Source organism: Toxotes jaculatrix, chromosome 7, assembly GCF_017976425.1.
Source record: "Toxotes jaculatrix isolate fToxJac2 chromosome 7, fToxJac2.pri, whole genome shotgun sequence".
NCBI classification, from domain to species: Eukaryota; Metazoa; Chordata; class Actinopteri; family Toxotidae; genus Toxotes; species Toxotes jaculatrix.
Genome location: NC_054400.1, coordinates 28,199,425 through 28,223,045, shown reverse-complemented (window position 1 = coordinate 28,223,045; position 23,621 = coordinate 28,199,425). Strand labels below are relative to the sequence as shown.

At 41.0% G+C, this 23,621-nt stretch overlaps 1 protein-coding gene and 1 non-coding gene across 2 annotated transcripts; both read right to left on the bottom strand.

The window, feature by feature from the left end:
- Nucleotides 1–5,507: 5,507 nt before the first annotated feature.
- LOC121185267 (folylpolyglutamate synthase, mitochondrial-like) lies at nt 5,508–16,806 on the bottom strand. Its single transcript, XM_041043351.1, has 16 exons — nt 16,606–16,806; nt 16,288–16,416; nt 15,412–15,465; nt 15,256–15,320; nt 11,409–11,523; nt 10,974–11,051; nt 10,802–10,863; nt 10,566–10,668; nt 9,994–10,071; nt 9,446–9,606; nt 8,584–8,660; nt 8,153–8,300; nt 7,446–7,521; nt 7,280–7,343; nt 6,380–6,714; nt 5,508–6,177 (listed from the first exon to the last, which is right to left on the bottom strand). The coding sequence occupies exons 1-15, from the start codon at nt 16,648–16,650 to the stop codon at nt 6,383–6,385; spliced, it is 1,587 nt and encodes a 528-aa protein (XP_040899285.1). The 5' UTR covers nt 16,651–16,806; the 3' UTR covers nt 5,508–6,177; nt 6,380–6,382.
- Nucleotides 16,807–21,508: 4,702 nt separating this feature from the next.
- trnal-uaa lies at nt 21,509–21,581 on the bottom strand. The gene has a single exon. It is a non-coding gene; the product is annotated as a tRNA-Leu (tRNA).
- Nucleotides 21,582–23,621: the final 2,040 nt, after the last annotated feature.

The following is a 23,621-nucleotide window of genomic DNA, read 5'->3' as shown; positions in this document are numbered from 1 at the left end:
GATCTACAGGTGACATGAGGATAAATTAGGTGTCTACGTGTGTGTGTTCTCATCACTCGACCCGTCGCACAACCCTGCAAACTTCAGTGTATTCCTTCAATCCAGTCTCATCCAGGGCACAGACAAACCATGACGGGGGGTCGTCGTCCCTATAAAACAGATACTGTCCAGATTAACGGACAACAAGACAATCTGTCCCTCTGAGTCAGTCTTTGCAGCTTAGACACGGTCCCATATGGGGCAGTGATCTGTGGTATACACAACATGCTTACAACACACAATACACAATACACTCACAAGCAATTTTAGACTTTTCAGCTATGAACAGCTATGAACAGGACCCTGACCCTCCTTTAAACCTTCACTGTGTGGTATTACTGTGTTGAAGAACAGGAACGTGAACTGATACATTCTGGCTGTTAAAGGAAGAACTACTCTGATTGATTCTTTAAATCATTACTTTCCATCAGGATAGTAGTTACCTTATTAAATATAAGTTTCCTCAACCCACATGGGGGAGAATGAAACACAACATCATAAAACCTCCCCTAAGGAGGAGGTCAGGGTGTCAGCAGCAGTCAGCAGTTTTCTATGAGCCATGGACACAAACAACCAACCAGTTTTTGTGAAGAAACCAAACTTTGAAGACAGAGGAGACCGATCAGAAAACACTCCAATGACCGTCTTTGTGACTGCTGTGTATATTTTGGAAAATGCTGATAAATGATATAGAGCATGTGAGAGCAGCATCACATTCAACAGGTCTTAAGTCTGCAAACATTCTATATTTTTCAGTTTTGTCTACAAATCCCATGAAAAGATGAATTACAACCTAATTATTGTATGGTATAGTAGGACAGTATCCAAAGTTTGATATGTATTATTCCTCTTGGCCGTAGAGCTCCATTGTCATTAACAATATTAACAACATTTCATTGAGCCACACTGTTGCACTGGGTGACATGTTCTTTCATTACCATAAACACACACACACTGTGGTACAGTTTGTCTCAGTCCCACACAAACTGTCCTGCCATCCCAAATACTCACTCAAAACTTGACTGAAATAACCTTGCATGTGGCATAGTGCACAAATTGTGTTTTTTTTTAAAGACATACACAATGTTCTTTGACTCAATTACGTCAGAGTACAGAACAGGTCGTGTGTGTTTTGAATTATAATAATAAAAGATGATCACATTCTATTAAACTGCTTCTAATCACTCAAATGCACAATTCACTTGCTGCTGTGTGTGTACGTCTGCTCAAGTTTCCACTGGTAAAAAGCAGCAGAAGAAGAAACACTGTTGGTGGCATTTTACAAGCTGTGGGAAGAGCAGCAGCTGGCCGCTAATGGGCAGCCAACACTATGTCTGCTATTGAATAGTAAGTGAGGTTTACAGCTGTCAATAACTGGCCGCTGAGGTGCATCTATTAACACGCTGACCACAACAGTCAGAACAACAAATTCTGGCAAACTTAATTTATGGAGTTTTTATGTAATGTCAGACATGGACAAGATTAAAGCACCTGGAATGAAAGATGATCAGTGTCCTGCATGTTTCAACTGGTTCAAACAGCAAGCAGTGGTTTTTGGAGCAAGTGAGTAACAGTCCTCCGGAAAAATTCCCACCTTCTCCTGATAGAGGAGGGACAGAGCTGTTTATAATTTATATGTCTCCTTAAAAAGTCCCAGACAGGAGATTTGCTGTGGGTACGTGTGTGTGTGTGTGTCTCTCCCCCGCACACATTCCCTCCCCTCTACATCTGAACATCCATTCCTGTCTGACCCTCCACAACAATGGCATCTCAAAAGGGCTCCAATTGCCTTGTGACCCTTAACTTCACCCCCTCTCCCCCCCACGCTCTTTTAAAAAAAAAACTCTGGCAACAAAGAAAGCTGCCAGAGCTCCGATGGGGAGGCATTCAAACTCCATTTAACACAAAGCAGACAAAAACAGGAAAACTTAGGCAACAGCACATAGTATTAAGGATGACTATACCAAGACTCAAACTCTAAAATGTCTGATGGCAGCCCCTAGAGGCTGAAATTTATTTCTTCAATACAGGATGGCAACTGGCTGAAGTTCAGGAAATGAAAGGTGCACTTTTCCATCTAACCATTAGTTTACTCTTTGTGCTTAACAATATGAATTCTGGGAAAACAGTTGTTTAATGTCTTCTGTGGCTCTGGAGGAGCCTTTTCATGTCTGAGAAAATAACCCTGGTGATATCATCAGGGACATTTTGGCTTGAGCTTGGAGACGCAAATGATTATGAGACATGTGGAACTGAAAGACAAGAATATTTACTAAGCAGGGAGTATTAAAAAAGATCCTACTGTATTGCATTATGGGAAATGCAGGATCCCCCATTTTTGTAACTTGATCCATACAGTGGACCAATAATCCTAATCTCTGCTGCTTCAATGTTGACTTTCAACTGCCTATTTCCCTATGAGAAATAGCATGACTATGAGGTTGGTTAACAAAAGTTGAAGTCCCTCAGATGTGACTCAGCTGTGAGTGAATCACAGTTCACATCTCTAGTCTAATCTCATCTTTCACAATGATTCCTTGCCATGTGAGAAATAACACAATCAGCTGTGACGCTGTCAGCCCTCACTTACCAATGGGAATTATATTTGCTGCCATATATTATATTTGCTGATTCCAAAACAGTTTCATAATCATTTTATCTTTTAAATGAATTACATAAAATAAACAAAACCTGCTGTAACTAGAATAAAGGTCCTGGGATCACAGAAACATAAGAATTCATCCACTTTGGACAAGGAATGCCTGCTGCAAATGAAACTGAAATGTGACGGTAGGATTTGGGAACACTGTGTCATGGAAAAGTGTTGATCAAGGGAAATTTCTGATGTAAGCATGGCACCACAGGAAAAGCCAGAGGTTCACCAGAGTCATTAGGACCCGTCCTCTGAGTTCCTAACGAGTTTTACTGCAGCAGCTTGACAGCTGAAGCCACAACAAGAGCCTGTGATAACTACAACACTGTGGTTCACCTCCTCCTCAGGAGAATTAGTGCGGATAGTGGGAGTTCCCAGTAAGAGGATTCTGGTCCGTTCAAGCATCTTAGAGAGCAGCGGCACTGGATACACCAATATACCAAATCCCCAAGGTTTCTCACTGAGGGAGAAGTGGCTCACCAAAAACAAATCTCTGTTGTGGCTTCACTAATTGCTCCCATTGTCTCTAATACCTGATTAGCACAATAAAGTGGTTTAAATGCCAACTGGGGCCGTTCTCACTACCTGTCTGTGTGAGGGTCTGTGTTCTCCTCTGGATCTTATTAAGATGTCATCCATGATCACCTGGAGTCCACAACATACTCTACAATATATCTTATTTCCAATAAACCAAGCGGATGTATGGGTAAATCTCCAAGCTCGACATGAGAATGTCTGCAGCTCAGAAAAGCAGCTGACCTCCGCTCTAATGATATTTTCTCTGTATGGTATAAACAGATTGTCAGGCCTCAATCTGTTGTCCTGTCCACTGGCCTCCTGTCTGCAGTAATCTTGATGAGGGGCTAATAAGCAAAAGAGACTGCGGCTCCCAGTAGAGGCCCCCCCAGTGGGCCCCACTACCTTCCAAAAACATCCCCCCATTAACCCTTCAGCACCCAAACCTGGTCTGAAGTATGCCCAGGCAAATGCTCAAGTAATGAAAGGGATTTGTACAAAGCCAGGAGGGATCAAAGCAAACTTCCTCCAGTAATATTTGGAAAGTAAATATAATAGTAAAACACTGCATTCCATATAGCTTTTAAGATTGTGTCTGTCTGTCAGCTTAGCTCTGACATTACTACCAGGAATTCACAGCAGGGGAGACAGGATGGGCCAGACAGACATGGATTTCTGTTCTGTGCAGTGTTACACAATCACATACATTTAGAAACACAAGGTTTGTAAAGCTTAGCTTAAAGGAGCTGATTTTCAACATAAAGGCTGGTTTACTTTGCCCCTCTAAAAGGCGGTGCCTGAAGATGAGATAAAAGTGCAGGACCTGCCCCAAACATATTTCTCATTAATCCAGTCACCACATGCTAGTTGATTCACACTGAGCTGAGATACTGAAGAGCTCCTGATGGTTAGTAGCCCCGGAGCAGTTGTTAGCTTAGCCGGACTGGTAATCCAGGCTTAGCATTGGTCATCAGCATAGACTGTATAAGACATGGACGTAGCACCCGTAACGTCACCCATTGGTTTCGGGGGGGTCGGTTTTGTGACCAAACCATGGGCATTTGAGCTGCGCCATCTTGGATTTTAGTGGGAGTGTACTTTCCACATTTGGCGAAGAGGCGGTTACTCTACGAGTTAGCCGGGGTCAGCCGGCCGAGAAGCCGGCCACTTAGCTCGGAGCAACCCAGCTAGCCTAAGGCTAATCAGCTAGGCTAACAAGCTAAGCGGCAGCTACACGCAGCTACATCCACCACATGCCAGTCCAGTATTATTGTTGTTGTTGTCATTCGGTCCTCTATCTGTATCAGCAGCGACCATAAATCGGCAATTAAGTCATAAGCCAGAGGCAAAATATGCTAATACATGCTAATTAGTGCAAACATCCAGGTAAAATAGTGAGAAATTTACTTACCGAAAAAACTGCAACACAGACTCCTTCGACGGTCGGTTAGTATAGTCCACGGGTTAGTACAGTCCACACTACAACAAGCCATATTATATACATATTATAGCCGAACATTCGCAAACAAACACGGACACTGCAGCCCCTGTCAACCGCTGGAGGGAGCCGGAGGCCTCTGGATGTAGCCGCCTAGCCCAGCCAATGCTTTAGCAAAGAGCTAACTGCCAGTGCCTGTCTATGGGGCTGTCACTCAACGTAACCACGCTCTAATTTATTTAAGAATTTTACGGAGGTGGAAACTATCAATAGAGACCAAAAACAAAAAATGTACCAGGCTGTAAATGTGTTTTTTTAAGGCTGTAAATTTGGCTATTTTAACATGGGGGTCAATGGAGAATTGCTCACTTCTGGAGCCAGCCCCCAGCGGCAGGCGAGGAACTGCAGCTTTTTGAACGCGGAAGTGATCCTCACTGCTGAAAACCCTACAACTCCCCCCTTGGTATTAAGAAGTTTTGGCTTGTAAAACTGTTAGTGGACATGTTATGTACATGATGTAATCATGAGACAACGTTCACATACAAACTCTGACAGCTAGAAATTGCCTTAATGTTTTCTGTGAACAGTGAGGATATGATATTAATGATGAATTTGATACGTCACAAATACACTGATACTGAACACAGAAATAAATAAGTCCAGCATTATTACACTGTTGTATGGTTCTGTTTAGACTCTCTCACCACTCAGTTAAGGTTAGAGAAGGATCCTGGTCTGGTTTAATACAGAAACTGTTCACACAGTGACCTGTTTATTTACATTAGAAACATATATATATGTTCATATCTTTTATTGTTGTTGACAACAATAAAAGATATGAACATATCTTTTGTTGTTTGTTGACAGTGCTTGGGCCAACTGTAGCACTTCATTCATTCAGAAAATACCATGCCCCTGAACATAATCCATGTACATTTCTGTAGAACTAAACAGAACAGAGTTGGATACACACTTGTGGACTGACAGTACAACATCCTGCACTGCAGCTCAAATGAGTAGGAAGAATCTTTTTGCAAATTCTCATACATTCATAAATCAACCTAAATCATGTTTGGAATTACATGTGCAAAGCTTGAGAAAGAAAATAAAATATACAGTATACAGTGCATTCAATGTATATTCACTACTGAGACCAATGAAACCCACCAAAAAATATTATAAAGGTAGTCGGTAATTTAATGGTCTGATATACTGCTGTTAGTAAGCGACATTATAAGCACATCCATGGCCAATAGTAACCGGACGAGTGTCCAGGCTGCATTTTATTGAGTCAACTATACAGTGAAGAAAAATTGTTCCATGAAGAAATACATTTCTTAGTTGTGTGGAAGAACTCGACTGGCCTTTATAGAGCCCCGACCTCAGCTCCACGCAGCAGCTTTGGGATTAAGTAGAACATTAACTGCAAAGCAGGCCTGATCACCCAACATCACTGTCTGACCTCACTGATGCTCTTTTGTCTGAATGGGAGCAAATCCCTGCAGCCAGGCTCCAGAGACTGGTGGAAAGCCTGAAGACAGATGAGTGGGTCCATTTACTTTGGGTTATATGATGCAATAATCATTAGATCATTAATGTCATACTGACACCATGACAAAAGGAAAACCACACCCACAATATCAAGTATGAAATATCATCACTATGAGAGGAGTAGTAACAGTAACAATTACAGTGATCAGTTACAGTGTCAGTTCAGATCAATCATTTCTGACCTTCTATGAATCCAGTGAAGGTTCCAGATGTTTCAGCACTCCTCCCACCAGGTGCAGACTGCCAGTCACCAGCACACAGACGTGACCCACCTCTTTCAGCCCGACAGGGAGCTGAGTGACGCCCCCTGATCCAGCAGGGGTCAGTACCGGCTGTTCTACCTCGCTGATCCACTGGAGGGCGTTCAGGATGCAGGGGAACAACAGGCTGTGACTCGCAGATCTGGCCACCAGGCGGGGATATATTGATTGTGTTGCGTTTAGGCGCTGCCAACTGCTGTGGTTTTCTGTGCAGCGAGCCATCAGGTGCTGCACACACACACTGACACTGTGGTGAGCTGCAAAGGACCACAGCACAGGGAAAGCACACACATGAAAGACTTTCCTCTTATGTTGCATAATAGGAGAATTAGAATCTGTTTTCAAACATGTAGGACATGTAACTGTACTGTTCAAAATTACAGATCACAGGGTGTAGTGACAAAAACAACTTCCTGGGGAAAAAGGAAATGTGCTAAACTGAATTTGTCACAGACGTAAGAGTTAGTGTTCTGTAAAGAGGTGATACAGGATAAACCAGCCACAATCAAGTGCACGAGTTCTAAATCAGACAACAAATCTCTGGGTAAAACACAGAGACCGTGCCAGATTGCACATCAAAATGTCAGTCTGGAGTTGCAAATTTCCCAAATTTCATTTTCCCGTACATTTTCTTTCCAAGCTGAAGTTTAGGTTTCAGCATCCATCAGATCATTGAGTCTACCTGAGTGTCCCTGAGCAGCACCGAATCTCTGGCACATCACTGAAAACGCTGTCGGTTGCATTCATTCAAAATGATAGCAGCATGAAATCAGACATCAACATCTGCTCTGTCAACACATCATTACTGCCATATCATCTCACCTGTATTGTTGATAGGGGTTACAGTAATGTTGGGGCAGAACAGTACGTAGTCAAACTGGCAGGGCTGCAAGTCACACACAGTTACATAGTTTGATGGCACATACACACGTAAGGCCGTTGATTTTGTTTGTTTTTGTTGGAGCAGTGTAGTTTCTGTTTTACTCACCTGCAGCAGTCTGAGTAAAGCTGTAGAGTCCCTCTCTCCTGTTGTGTTAAAGAGCAGGATTGTCAGTGCAGGGCCCCTGTGAGACAGAAGGACATCTGAAGGACTCTTGCTTTAGTGACTGGACACATGAAACCAAAAATACACATGTGGCTGCACCCTTACGTATTTTACAGTTGGTTGAACTAAATGTTTAAGTGTTGTGTCAAAACACACACGTTCCCTAAAAAGCCTTTTTAGAATTAGGTAGATAAGATAGATCCAGCAATTAAATCATCTTCCCCATGTTTTACAGTGTAAATGAGGGATGTCTTTTAAAGGATGTCTCATTCATTAACTCTTCAAACTTCCTTTAAAGTGAACACGCTGAGCTAAACCATTGCTTCAGAGGGTAAAGACATGGTCTCAGTGAGAACAGCAGCTACACTGAGGACTCCACGGTCATGTCAGGAAATGTATAACACTGTATAATACAGTAAATGCAACATGAAGGAGGTTTTTCAACACAAGACTAAAATCCTGGTTACAACCCAGATCAATACACACCCAGACGGTCATATTTTGTCTGTTGAGCCTTGAGTTTGGATTTTAGGGTTAGTGCCTGAACCTTAAAGGTCCACAGAGAGCTTGTATTTGTGCTTCATACACTTGTGTGATGGGGTTTCCATGTTTAAACCCTGGCGGGTGCTGTGTTGTTAGTGTTTTCATACTGGGTCTGGTCTCTCTGCAGCATCTCCTGCCTGAACCAGCAGACACAGGCCTGCATGCTCTCTGTGGTGTGAGCTCCATCGAGGTAATATGTGACAGAACCACACTTGAGCTTCTGGTTTCGGCCTAACCACTCCGTTTCCTGTAGACCTGGAGATAAAGACATTAAGACAGGAAACAACAGGAAACACAACAGGAAACACAAGGCAGAAAAACATAGATGTAACCAGGATGTTTGAAAAGTGTCAAAAAAAAATAGAAGATCAACATAAGATGAACCAGAAGAAGAAACAATATATCTGAAGACATTTCATAGATTATGATGATGTGGAGGAGGGAATTAACTTTAATCATACTGTGGCAAATTTATTGTTTTTACTGATGCATCTCAATTTTTTTTTTTTTTCTGTTTTGTTTTTTGGTTTACACTTGCCTTTCAGCATGGCCGTGCTGGGCTGGAAAGCAACAGCTCGGGAGCTCAGTCCACCGACTGCTGGCGCTAAACCGAGGCTCGAGTCTGCAACGAGTGACACGTGTGAGGTTTCAGTCCACGCTATCTTTATCAGTGCTCCAGCAATGTTTGCACGAAACTCCACACCTCACAGGGACACATCAAGGAAGAGGGAGAAGGCCACACATCAACAACTATCAGTATCAGAGTATGACTCTACAGCTTCCTTTCTACAGAATAAAAGCCAGTTAACAGGAGTATTTGAATTCTGATCAGGTTAAGTGATTAGATTAAGATGATAGTTTTGTCATGGGTGTAATTTTGATATGGATGAATGTGTGTGTGTGTGTGTGTGTTTTCTGGTTTCATCCCATAGATTATTTTTTGTAATACACAAATTCATACAGCGCTTTCTGACTAACACATACATAAATTCACACACCGATGGGCAAATCAAGGTTCACTTCGACATGCAGACCGAAGGAGCCGAGGATCGAACCGCCAACCTTCTGATTGCTGGGCGAGCCACAGCCGGCCCATCTTTACTGGACTATGTGTCATGTTTGATGCCAGAGCTGCCAATCAAAAATGGACGTCTCTGTGTTCAAGCTTTTCAAATGACTGATGCTGTTCTGACTTGTCCTGTCACACCTGGAGCACGGCCCACATTTGGTCACGTTCTGCACTTGACAAGTTCTTCACTGTTGATTCTGTGCGGATGTGTGTGAGATGCACATCATGGTAAATTAAAAAATCTTGCCTTGTGTTTGCATGAAAAATTCAATGTAGCATTTCTGTATTGTCCAACTTGCCTGAATCCAGCGGGTGTGCTCAGGAAATGTACCTACCTCTTCTCTGCTCAGCTTTGTGGCGTTGCAGCCAGCCGTGACTGAGCTGCAGGGCGAGTGATGCGTTCGAGCGCTGGTGTTTCCCCTCCAGTCCCAGACTCACAGGCCCGACCACAGCTTCATACTGATCCAGCTCGGGTGAGACCCACAGAGGACACTGCAGAGGACAGAGGTAAACCAGACACAGAATATATTCAGAGGCTGTCACAGAGATAATTCAAATGAATATCAAATCAATCCTCCAGCTGAAGGACACAGCATGATAAACAGTAAAGATTCATTTATTTATTTAGACCAAGCTGCCTTTACTGATTAGCCTGCTGCTAAGAATGTTAGAATTTAAGCATCTCAGCTTTGAAAATGAGAATCACAGTGAATCACTATTAACCTGCAGCTACACAACAACAACAAAATGTTTAATATTCATGTTTAACTATTGGTCCCCGAAATGTGTTTCCACATTACTGAGTTATTTAAGTCACATATTTAGGGACTGTGGGGCTGAGTAAGAGCTAAAGACCACACTGAGTCTCTGTCTTCTCACTCCGATGTCTTCAGCCCTGTGCTGCAGGACTCTCAGAGGGCTGGGTGCTTGTCCGACGGTGAACGCTGGAACACCTGGCTGGAGGACAGAAGCGGCCATCAGAACACATACATCACACAACAACACACAAGAGTCCGTCAGTGTGTCGACATGGTTACAGCAGTAAATTTAAATTCTTTCTCACTGATTTGATTTTTAATGACTGATGCATCAACAAGTAAGCAGCAATTAAAAGTTGCAGCTGGTCAGTGTGGAGCTAATCTGCATGTTTTTTTTAACAGACTGTTGGGAAAATTAAACTATAAAACAAATCATTTTAGAATTGTGACAAAATCTGTATGTTAGATGAGATGGTTTTAAGGTGGTGGCTTATCGGTGCATTTGCGTGACAACACTGATCTTTACTGAAAACCATCCGAGTCCGTGTTTGACAGTGGAGATATCCTTTACCCTCAGAGGAGATCTTGAGCTCACTGAGATTAGCTAATGAAACAAAGGTTGTATAACACTGTTATTTTGTCTGATAGCCAGATGATTTCTTTGGAACGCCTGGTGAAGGGACTTTGTTTAACCTTGAATATTCCAGCCTTCTGCCAAGCAATCTTCTCTATGGTGTCACCAAGCAAACTGCAGTGATCAAAGCCAAGAGATGTGATGCCACACACCCACGGCTTCCTGTGGACCAAACACAATGTTCCACGACTGCAGCCTGAACTTTTAAAAATGTGTATTTTATTAATCGAGACAGATGATTAATATCGGTACTGCATCCAAAAATATGTGATGATTACATAATCCAGCATATCACCTGATGATGTTGGTGCAGTCATACTGCCCTCCAATCCCAACTTCAATCACTGCTAAATCCACCTGTGTTCACAGAAATGACACAGAGAACAGTTTCAGGACTTTAGTTTGTGGATGTGTGTGTGTGTGTGTATGTGTGTGTCTGGCACTCTTTGTGCGTATGTATATCTTACCCTCTCCTGCAAGAAGACATGGAAAGCCAGAAGAGTCAGGAACTGGAAATAGAAGGGCATGGTGCCTCCATGGTCTTCCTGTGGACCCAAGGAAGTCAAACTGTTATGTGTTGGAGGAGCTCACTGGGTTATACCACCGCCTGGTAAGATACGCAGTGTCCACACTAACCAAACGAACTGTGAACTCTGATCTGTGACCTGGGTCTGCAGTAACCCTTAATGCTTTTCCCAGAGAAAATGCAGCGTGAATTATCAGGACGATAACACTCCAAAAACCCTACTGTGTACAGGAAATGACAATGGATGGTATCGAACCTTGACTGATGCTCATATTATTATATTATTTCTTGATGTGTTTTTATTTGGCATCAAAACCAGAGAAGACTGCAAACAAACCCATCCTGCATCCACCTTTCAGAGTTCCACAGAGCCTACCTTTGTGTCCTCTAGTCGCTCATATGCCTCCCAAAAGTACTTAGTGAAAAGCTGCTTGCTGATTGGCCATCCATTGATGCGTATTCTCTCTCTGACGTGCACCAAGTGTGGAGAGCTACGGGCAGAAAGACTGTGGTTATTTTTTACTGCTGAGACAGTGAACCTCCAACAACACTCTTCAGTTCATGCACATGGACTTTGGAAAGTTTAAGCACCAAAACCCCACATCATGTGGATCACACTGACACTGACACATGAAAATCACAGAGGATCAAATGATGAGGAGAAAACTGGAACTACCTGAACGGCGGGTTTGAGCCCAGCACAGCAGGTTCATGCCGATTTCTTTAATTAGATTCATTATTTACAAATGAATGAATTTGCAGTGGTTACTGTGTTTGCTTTAAAATGGTGTTTAACATGTTTACCTGTCATAGCAGGAAAAAGGCAGGTGATTAATCACATGATGAATCCAGCAGTAATTATTAATTCCACCTGTGCATTCCCTACTACTGTGAAAAAGATCTATTGTTGGCAGGTGGACAAGGCCTTTGTTGTCATGGTAACAATAATAAAGACATGACTAAGATTGTTCTGTTATTTTACTGACATGTCCTCATCCCCCATCATATTCTGACTCACTGTTAATTTGCATCAAGTTTCACTATAAACAATTTGCCACAAAATGTGGCCCAGCGCACGGTGTACAGGACCAGTCAATCTACTACAGTGTTACATTTCACCGTCATCACAGTAACTTCACAGTAATTGTACAGGCAATATATCAGTATTTTACTGTAAATATTTCACAGTAAGTTATTGTGAATATTTCACAGTAATTTCCACTAAAATTACAGCTATATATTTTGTTGAGTAACTTCACAGCTAGCTGTAGGTTGCAGTACGTTTACACTGTTACTGTAAAAGTAATGCAACTCATTAGCCAGTAATTTTCTATAAATTTACAATTTAAAATATTGTACATTTGACTTTTCCACTGTGGTTTTAACACAACTACACAAACGTGCTTTGAATTTGCTCCACAATAAACAAAGAAAACAAAGCCCATACTCGTTTTATCTTTTAATACAAGTAGATGAGTAGAACAAGTAGAAAATTGCAACAATAATCTTTGCCATCCAATCAAACTCAGTTTTCATATTTCAAAAAAATATTTCATAAAAATAATTTCATAGCAGTTTTTAGGGCATAGACATGGGAAAAAAAGACAAAAATGTCCAAGGAGGGGACAAGGGTTATACATGTCTACATTACCATCCAGTCAAAGTCGATAAGTTTTCACACCAGTGTGCTCACATGTGGGTTGATGCGCTTTTTCCTGGACTTTGACGCAGGTTCAGGGTTAATGCCCAGGAAATATCTGTAAACAATAAGCAAAGACAACAACTTTCAGTTTTACACAAATGTATTATTGCATTGTTTATCCAAAGCACATGCTGTAGAGCCCCTTTCCCTGTAAGCAAATCCAACACCAAAGAAAGAAATTAGTACTGAAAGCCATGTAAGATTGATTACAGGCAAGCATATCAGGTGCGTAGAGATGGAGACAGACATGCAAACATTGAACAACAAACCTGTGACCTAAGCAAGCATGTGCGTTATGTTTAGTTAAGAAAGACAATAATACACTAAAATGTATGATACCAAATCAATTTACCAAAAAGGAGCACATGTCAGCTGCTCACAGGTTGTGTACTCTTTGCCATGCTATCAAAAAGGAGAAAGTTGGGGTGTGTTAGGCTGCTGAAGTTGATTCAACTCAATTGAGAGAATACTTAATCATAGCACTCACTCCCACTGTATTTAGATTTCTGTTCCAAGAGAATCACATGAAGGATTTTTTCAGTTTGGAAATATCAGACACTGACTGAAAGCAATAAGAATGTAGCACTGATTAAATGAAAAAAATTAATAAAGCACTGGAGGCAGGAAAAAGTGTCAAATAAACAACAAATGCTAAGAAGATAAGAGAGCTAGGTGGGTTATCAAGCAAGAGGGTCAAGCAAGCAGTCCGATACAATGGTAATTTAAGTATTACAATACCTTTGGATACACTCCAAAGTGCGTGAACTATCCTCAGGACACTGCAGATTGAGGTTGTAGTACATATGTGTCAAACCTGTTCCACAAAAGGCCGTGTGGCTGCAGGTTTTTGTTCCAACCAAGCAGCAGCACACCAGACTTGACTCATTTAATCAACTGATCTCAGTCTTCAGACAGTTGATTGGTCAAACTGTGTGCTCTTGATTGGTTGGAACAAAAACCTGCGGCCACACGGCCCTTTGTGGAACAGGTTTGACACCTCTGTTGTAGTAGCTTGCAAAAACCGCGGCTATCCCATTGATGAAACCCTCCTGTGGCCCCATCATCACCTCTCCTTCAATGGACAGCATCCAAGAACTGGGCGAACTGAAACGAACAGATACCATCTTGCACTATTGTAAAGAAGTGGAATGCTGCAAATGACTGGGCTACTGAGTTTAACTTAAACGTTCGCGCTAATTCGCGGCTAGTTAACTACATCTCCGCAGTCAAATAATTCACAAACCAGCGACACCTAGGAACCCTAATATTAAAGAGCAAAATTTAAGCTTTCCGATGGTATGAGTTACTTGCCTGTGTGGCAAAGCTTCGCTGAGAAAAACGGTTTTGAAATGTTGTCTGGTTGCTGCTGCTGCTGCTAATATGGGCTACTTAGCGTTTAAGCTAATTCGCGGCTAATTCACCGCAGTTTCTCAGCCGAATAACTCTATCCCTCCTGTCACCATGCGGAGACCATAAAAAATGAATTCATTCGTTCACGTACTAACTCACACACATACTAGCAAGTCATAATAAACTGTGTAATATTTTAAATGATGCTCACCTTACATTTTCGCTCTCTTCTTCGCGTGTGTACGCCAAGTGCATCTGGTTCACTGCTACTCTGCCTTGGTCCCACAATGCAAGGCGGCTCAAGCGCGAGTCAAATTTTACCGTAATGTGATGTGTTATCACAAATGATGGTGACAATACAGTATTTTACTGTGCAAACATACAGTAATATTTTGTGAAATTCGGGGAAAAACGATGTTCACAGCAATTTACTGCGCAAACATCAATTTCATAGTACAATACTAAATTACAGTAATATATTGCAAATATTACAATAAAATCTTGTAATGTGAAAATACAGTAATTTATTGTGAAACATCACAGTTAAATGTTGTGAAATCCTGGTAGTATCTTACAGTGAACAACTAGAACAACATCATTGCCAGCTGTTGTCCTAAGACTGTACAGGATGAGGCCGATTTGTGTGAATCTACGAACAAATACGCTCAAACGATTCTCCTCCCTGGTTTGAGTCCCTCCTCTGAATCATGATTCAGTCACACACAAATACCATTTTCCACAACCGATTACATGTGGAGTCTTTGAAGAAGTTGAAACACTATGGACATTAGTGTTCCCACCCAAAACAAACTTGAGGTAAACTCTTACTATCTCCTCTGTGTCTGTTAACCATTGATTAGTTGGAGAGTAAACCAGCCAAAGTCCAGACTCCAGACTGCTCAACAACATCCAGATCTGTTGAAATGGTGTCAGTCTTAATGCTTCAGGAAAGTTATTTGGAGGCTTAAAGTACATCAGTGAGAACTCATGACAATATATTATTTTATATTTGCTTCCAACTACAGTTATTTTAATGCAGCAATTCTATAATATGTGTACTGGTATTTGCATTAACTCATGGCATTTTCGCTCGGATACCTCAAACCGTTCCAATTTCATTCTGAAAGAATTTCTTAACAATTTTTAAAAACAAAACAAAACATTATCATACCTGTAGAATCCCGTCCGAAAGCCATAATTCCTGAGTATTCTTTCAGTAAAAGCACATGTTGATCCCTGGAAAATAGAAATCAGCTTTTTATCAATCACAGTTGAGTTAGACTGTTATATCTGAGTTCAGCAGCAGACTGGATGGACAGTTTCATACCTTTCCTTTAGTCCCACTGACGTGGATGATGTTGAGTTTGTCCAGTTCACCCACCTAAAGAAACTTCTAACAGTTAGGGAGGTTACAGGTCCAGACACAGTGGTGAACACAGGTCCTGACTATGAGTATGTAGTTTAGATGTGTTGTAAAGCATCCTTTAAGTTCTGTCCCAAACTATACATTTAGGTGACTGCTGGTTAATGACAAAATACAATAAAATTGTATCTTTGGAAATGTAAATGTACATGATGTTTTCTGTGTGGGACTCTCTGTTGGACACCTGAAGGTTAACATCACACACACAGAGCTGCTCTGACAACATAACTCCATCACCTCACAGTCTCCTTTACTCTGAGGCCAAGAGGCAAGAACAGAAGCTGTGACCGTGAAGCAGTGATGGAAAGAAAAGAACATTTACATGTGACTTGTGCTTCACTGACACGTTTCCATTTTCTGCTTTTCAGATTGAAATGCTGTTCTTTTTGTTTCATCACTCTCACAGCTCTGAAAACTTCTTCCATCACTGTTATGGAGCAGAGTATTTATGGGAAGAACTAAACTGGAATGGCAAGCTGTCAGCTAATCTTCAAGATTCAGACTCGCTAAAACAAGTGATTAACTTTTAATTTGCATTAACTGAGCTCTTTTGTAATCTTCACAGTGAGCCATTAAGGATAGAGTCACTCAGATAATGTGGCTGGCTCTGCATACCAAGGTTTGCCTAAACAAGCAAGATTCCCACTCTAGAAACAATAATGATAGAAAACAGGGTGTGTCCACGTCTGTCTCCAGTGTCTGTCACACAATTAAAACAATGGAAACAATTCAGACACTGCTGAATGATGGAATAATTGCCATTGTCACGTTGGTACGTACAGTGATGCCAGTGCGATGGAGGAATCCGTGCATGGCCTGGAGCTGCTGGCCTGGATTATCCCTACGTCCATCCAGCCTGTCCAACACTGAAACACTACTATGCAGGCTGTTCAGGACACACACAGCTCCCTGATAACACACACACACACACAGTCACATAGACACACACACAGTGGATACATTCACACTACAATTCAGCCACAATCAAAGCTTAGAAAAGTAAAGAAAGAAAAGTAACCTGTTCATTCACATCTCACCTATCAATGGACATATAAAGAAAGAAATTTATATGTAAATACACAGGTTAATAGTACTCACTTGAAAGGTTTTGGTCCTGTTCACGACAGTAGTTTGACCCACCATGCTAGTAAAGCCTTATCAGTAAATAAACAGCCTTTCGCTACTACATAACAACCATGAAAGCTTCTGAAAACTACAGAAATGTTCATTTACACACAAGTAAATAAACTTTATGCATGAAAGAGTCAGTAACAAACTCTCGTGGACTGAGCATGAGAAATATCAGACTGGTGTGATCAGGTTTATGCCTGTTTTTTTTTTTTTTTTTGCTCTGTGGGGCGGCTGTTTGCACAAGATTTCTGCCAGTTAAACAGCCTCATAAAGCATAAAGCACGCCGCCAGAGAAGAGACACACTGATAGAGACAGAGGGCCGCCACCGACAAGTTCATCATTTCATTAAAGAAACTGAACACTTTTTCACAATGAATAATAATTTTGCATTTCTTGTCAAAAAAAAAAGTGAGTAAAGTATTCACAAACTTCTTACCTCATAATCCATCATGAGTTTGTCTCTGCTGGTCCTGGATCAGCTTGGCTGTCAGTAGATGAGGTAGATGAGCTTGAGCACAGATTGATTTGCAGGTCTGTCTTTGGTGATTGGTTTACTTTGGCTGACTCAGAGAAAATGTATAGATTTTTGGAGACAGTGGTCACTGACCTGAACAGAGCCTCATGTCACATGCACACACATACACACATGCACGCAGCTGGATTTTACTGTAAATGTCTGTATAAATAAATAAATACGGGTAAAAGTGTAATTGTGTAAAAGTGCAGCGTTACCTCATCCTCGCTGACCTCAGCAACATCTTTTTTTTTTTCAAAGTTCAAACAAATTTTGTTGCATTTTGTTTCACATTGGCAAACAAAATCTAACGCACATACAAAAAAAAAAAAAACAATACAGTAGATCAATACAATAGATTTTACTGTTTTCATTTTCATACATTAAAATGTGGATGTGCAAGCTGATGATCAAAGGCCTATTATTGCTTATCTCACTTGTTAACATGTGAAGAAGGTATGACTGATGCTATCAACAGAGTAAACAATCGTTTGACTTGTGGGTTTTAGAGACGTTTGTGATGAGAAAGAAGAAACACATTTAGCAGGAAGAGTTCAGCCTCTTTGTTAGTTCAGGCTCAGATCCAGAGAACGTGGTGAGATTTAACGTGGTGAAGTTAGACGTGTGTGTAGACAGACTGAGATCATGAAGCCTCAGCCTGGTTGGACCAGCCTTTCTGCAGATTTTTTTTTTTTTTTTTTTAGCTTGGCTTTAATTTATAAGATTTAACAAGTAATATCTAGTTAGTTGTCAACCAGAAATATAGTGGATACAAGCAGCAGGTAGTTCTGCTTTCAAGCTTTAGAACTGACGTGTGTTTACCTGCAGTGATCAAAGCTTTTACTAATTCAAACCTGCTTAAATTTAGCATCAAACATGTTTTCTATATATATTCATGTATATGGTAGATAGTCTCTTCTCTGTGATCACACACTGTGACAGGTTTCAGATTGACAATATCTCAGTATATCATAACTGCTGGCTGGATCATGTTTATTGGCAACTGTCTCTAACCTGAACCAAGTCGGAACAGAACCAAGAAACCATAAAACTATTACTTAATAATGCTGGAGTCACTACAAGTGGATGTTGAAAAAAGAAAGAAAAAAAAACAAAGATGTTGGCTGTAAACATTTTCCAGATATGATATGATAAGATAAGATATGATTTGTGTGACCTGCCAAAACAGTAACACTTCCTCTTTACATTCATTTGCCAGTCGCAAGAAGGTTTCCCACGAAACATATTTGCTGTTGCAATTAAGTCATTTTTAGGTGACAGGGTGGCCGAGAAACTGCCAACTGTATGCCATCTACAGTATGCTATCATACCATGAACTGCCAGGGATTGCAGTTTGTAGTGAACCTTTACACCTGTTCACTGAACGCTTGATGCTATTGGCAGTTACATTAGTTTAAGACCATTGTGGTCATCTTCCACCACTGCAACTCCAGTTTCATCTGAATCCATCCAGATGTTGGCTGCTCCTCACTCTTTCACTATCACATAGACAATGGAACAAGGGCCCCATGACCGAGCTTTACCTGGTGCAAAGGCCCTCAAATATTTGTGAATATTTGTAAGCTTAGTTTCATGTAGTCTGTTTATCACTCCCCAGCTTATTTAGCTTATTAGCTTATTTAGACTTACTGATGATAAATACCAGCATCAGAAGTCAGAAGTCAGTTTTCAACCCAGCTGAATGACTGAAAGCAGAAGATAAAGAGTACCAGCTGAACCATATGTGTGTGTTGATACTATAGAAAATTTGAAGCACCGCCTAAACATGACAAACAACTAAATTATACAGTATATGTTGTAAATAGCGGGGTGTTTTTTTTTACTGCAGCCTGAAAATGCTTTTGAAATTTTTAAGTGCTTCAGCCTAGAGCTCAGGCACTTTAACTGCCAAAAGCTGCAAACTAGTAGTTTGTGCTGAAGGCGTTTTCCTCACATGTAAAGCAGGTGACATGCAACAAGTCCAGGTCAGGCTGCTTTCTACTGTGTCTAATGCAGATGCATTATCAGGTAAGTTATATTATATTATATTAAGGTCAATAGGAAAATGAATCTGCCTGTGACCCATTTAAGCACACATATATAAAGTGTGACAGTGAAGTGTGCACAAACCAACTCCAGATATGAGGCCACTGCTTTCCTCCAGGGCAACGGAAAGAGTTTTACTGACACCTAAACAGTCCCTATAATGAGACGCAGGGACTTGTGTCTCATATTTAAGACTGAAAATTGGACAAACAACCAAAATGTGGATGCACTAACACATTGTTGGACAGAAAATAGTTTTTGTTTTTCTTTTGACTTTCATCAGTCTTAATTGTTGTAAGAGCTTTAATTGCCAAATCTCCAAATGTGTGCTAATTACATAACAAAATTTTAATGAAGGCAGCTTCCTCCTTTAATGATACAGGATCTATTATTCTTGCTTTCTATAGTTGCTGCACCATTAATTTGAGGCCCTGGCTGGGAAAAAAGGAATCATAATGAGCATAATTGCTGAGGGCCTATGGTTTGTACTTTTGCAATAAAACACATTTATGAGCTGCTCATCAGCTGTTAGCGTACTTTAAGAATTCTGTAAATTCTTTCAGGTTAATTAGAGATTGAATTCATAAAAAATAAAGAAGGCTAAACCCTGTCTCATACAGTGTGAATCCCACATTTTGCCCAGAGGTCTCACAAAAGTCTTGTGAGTTGTTGAGATGGAAAGTGGCCCCCAAACACCAGCATGTGGTATACCCCGAAACCCTGCCAGAGTCTTTAATGTGGCTGTAGCAGCAGGTTTAACTGGAGTCTTCAGTTTAGAGTGCTGCACAGAGGCAAACCAAGTCAGCCTGTGTGGCTCAGGAAAGGTTACCCTTTGTAACCAAGGGGCCATCATCTCCAGTGCTTACTAAATTAGAAAGAGCCGACACACAGGTCTTTTGCTCCTCAGCTTCATCTTTAAGTGTTAAAAACAAGACTTGAGTCATGTGGGGATCCGGTTTGAACACTGCAGGGAGTAGTGGATCAGTCAGGAGCAGCCTCAGTGAGGCTGTTAGATGAAGACCTGTAGGTGACAGGCTGCTCACCGCCAACTCCTCAGCAGCGTCTCCAACTGGAAAATCACTGGCTTCTGTATTAAAACAACACAAGTTTTTTTTGGTTGCTCTTCTGTTGTGTTTCTGACAAAGCTACAGCTCCAGGACTGTTTGCTGTGGTCTTACAGCTGCACTTGCTGTTACCACCAGTAATCACAGGTGTTGCAAAATCAACCATATTACAACACAAAGATGCTTAAACTAGATTCTAACAGTAGGGCCCTTCTGCCAGTACCAGCCTCAACGATGGGTAAAAATGGTGGACATGTGACATAGGTTCCATAAGTACAGGGTCCAGATTCTTTGTGCTATACCACTGTAGAAACTCCTGAGCGGTTCCCTGCTTTGGCCAGTTCGAGATAATCAAACGGCCTCATCATTAGTATAATTTCATTCTGACCTGGTTGTTGTCACTGGACTGTTGTACCTTCATGCTCTCCGGCATGGAATCTCTATCCTGTTTTACAGCTCAATTAAAACTAACTGGCAGGCTTAACTGAAACTGAGACAAGATCACAGTTCATTGGCTGCGGCATCCTTTTTTCAAATCCGCCTTTCAAAGCCAGAATAGCCTCACCCTGAGTTACACTGAAATACATTTTTTACACATAAAGTGTAAAGTTCAGTCCTCACCTATAGGAAATATAGTAGGACACAAGGTCAGTGGTTGTACTATGCCTAAAAAGTAATGAAATGTTGAATTATATTCTGAATTTCTCTTTTTTTTCCTTTTTTTTATGTCACACAAGATTGTGAAGTCACGTTGATGTTTGTTTTATCTATCTGTTCAATCGTTTAATTCACAAAGCGATGTGATGATAGTGAGGTCTTGTTCCTCACGTGTGGAATTGCATCATTTATTTCTTTATCCTTGGAATGATCGGCCTGCTATCAGAACGTCAGTCACTTTAGGAGCAATAAAAACATGCATTTTCAGTATCGTTTTCACAATTTCGTCTGCAACCGCAACCATCATCTCCTTCAGAGGTAAACAACGCTGCTCACAAGTTTCATTTGTCTTCTGTGGAAAACACACAAAGCACGTATCCACATTTCCTCAGAATTAGACCACTCCCTCCCCCTCCAAACCTAAGCATAACAACAAACCTAACAACAGGTGCGATAACTGATACATTTCACACTCAGCCAGGTACACCAGAGAGTTCATTAATCACTTAATTTATGAGCCCTGCATAAAAGGTGCCATAAAAGTCCTATGGCACCTCCCACAGGTGGTGAGCGCATGGGAGGTGGTGCCACCCGGTGTGGGGTTCAAACCCACGACCTTAAGAAATTAAGTCTCATGCTCTACCAACTGAGCTAACCGGGCAGGTATTTTTTAGTTGTTTTTTTTTTTGCTTTTATTCTGTTAGGACAGTTGGAGAGAGACAGGAAATGGAGAGAGAGAGAGAGAGAGAGAGAAAGAGAGAGAGAGAGGGGGGAATGACATGCAGCAAAGGGCTGGAGGGTAGAATCAAACCCCAGGCTGCAGCAGGGAGGACTATAGTCTCAGTTCATGGGGTGCCTGCTCTATTGAGTGAGCAATACAACACCCAAAGAGTGGTCTCCTTTTAACTGTATATGGATACATTTAGGTGTGCATCACCCCAATATCACTCTACAAAATATTGGTATAGTAATTGTATAATATTCAGAATCTGAATTTCAGACTCCATATGTGCCAGATTTCACCATGGTCTGTGGTCTGCTGTAGTTTTTTTTTTTTTTTTTCCTCTGGTCAGTCTTTTCCAGAAAAAATATTCCCCTACCTCAAAGCATCACAAATAAAAATGTACGGTCTTAGAAACGGGATATTCGTGGGTGTAGTGGCTAGGACAGTTTTCGGTGTAGATCAAATGTCGACTGGTTCACAATAGGAAAATACATTTTCCATGGAATGAGGACCAAACTGGTTTTCTTTGATTCCGTGTGGTGGTGGTGGTGGTGGTGGGGGTAACGTCATTTGGATGTGTTTGTTCTCCCATGGTGGCAGTGGATGCCTGCTTGATGGAAACATAGATAAAAATTTAAATGCATTGTAAACACTGTGATTATAGAGTTTGATTATGTACAGAAGCGTATAGGAGCTGTGCTGAAAAATCATGAAAAATCGTCAAGTGTTCTGTAGAAACACACACTGTGATTCTGCGATAACCCCAAAGAAACTGTTCCATGTTGTCATTTCAGGTTACAGTCAAAATGCACTTCCTGAGGCATATCAGTGCTTGAGCTTCCACAACAACATTCCTGCTGAACTGTGGAGACTTCTGGCAACAGAGAGTCTCCTTTCACTCCCATACAACCCACCAGGAACAGCCCTGTTCCCAAGAAATTCTGCTCACATAATACTCTTTGTTTGCACAGTGATTGAGGTTGAGGTGCTTATGTTTAGGCAGTGAAAACACTTTAGTTAAAGCAGATATAACGAAAGTTTGAACTTCTACAAAATATTCATGTTGTTTACACTGATTAAACTTTGGTGATCCAATGACTTTTCATCTGTCAGCATCATCAGGTCATTTACAGTTTGTCCCATGCTTTTTTTTATGACCAAAAACTTGTCAAACTAATGACGTTCCCATCAGCCTCAGCTGTACTTTGTATTTAAAATCTGTATTAAATATATTGTATTAAAAATCTCAGCATGCAGCTGCTAGCAAATGGTTGAAAGCGCTGATGTCCTTATAGCCTCACAGAGCCAGTCACATGGCTGTGGACTATTAGGGCTCTAACTTTGTGACCAGGCAGTATGAACTGCAGAGCATTATAATCTTGATGCAAAGAATGGGTGTGTTTTTTTTTTTTTTTACGTTTGGTGAGGGCACATTCAAACCACACAAACCCCCTATTCATGATTTGTTGATCTTTCCATTTTGAAGCGTGTTTTTCAAGCAGCTGGCATGATCACACAAGGAATAAAAAAAGTTTTATTCTCTTAACAACATTACTGCTAATGAGACAGAATAAAGATTAATGAGTGATTCAGAACATGGCTTCTTATTCATTCCAGGACTGTTTTGGTTTGCTGCCCCTGCTTCCTGGATTAGATAAGATAAAACTGCTGAACGTCAAGTTGTTTGTCTGATTTACTTCACATGCCATTTAATATCCATAAAATTTGAATCTGCACACAAAACGCAAACCACACAAATGAGACATTTTGTTTGGTCAGTTATAAAAATAAGTATGTGTGTGTTTGTGCGGTCTTATGTGTGTAGATGTGTGTATCTTTCAGAGAATCAGCCTGTGTTTTACCTTTACACGGAGGAGTACTGTTGTTCACGACTGCAGTTCAGGACAGGTAAGGGTTAAAGGCTAAATGACAGAGAATGAATGATAAATGAAAAAGGTTAAAGGCATTTGAAGGAGA

Excerpts from the sequence above, each read along its gene's own strand:
- LOC121185267 (XM_041043351.1), bottom strand. The coding sequence starts at position 16,650 with ATGGTGGGTCAAACTACTGTCGTGAACAGGACCAAAACCTTTCAA. Across the intron at positions 15,466-16,287 it reads TCCATCGCACTGGCATCACT|GTGGGTGAACTGGACAAACT; the intron begins GTACGTACCAAC and ends AAGTTTCTTTAG. Across the intron at positions 10,072-10,565 it reads AGAAGGCTGGAATATTCAAG|CCAGGTGTTCCAGCGTTCAC; the intron begins GTTAAACAAAGT and ends TCTGTCCTCCAG.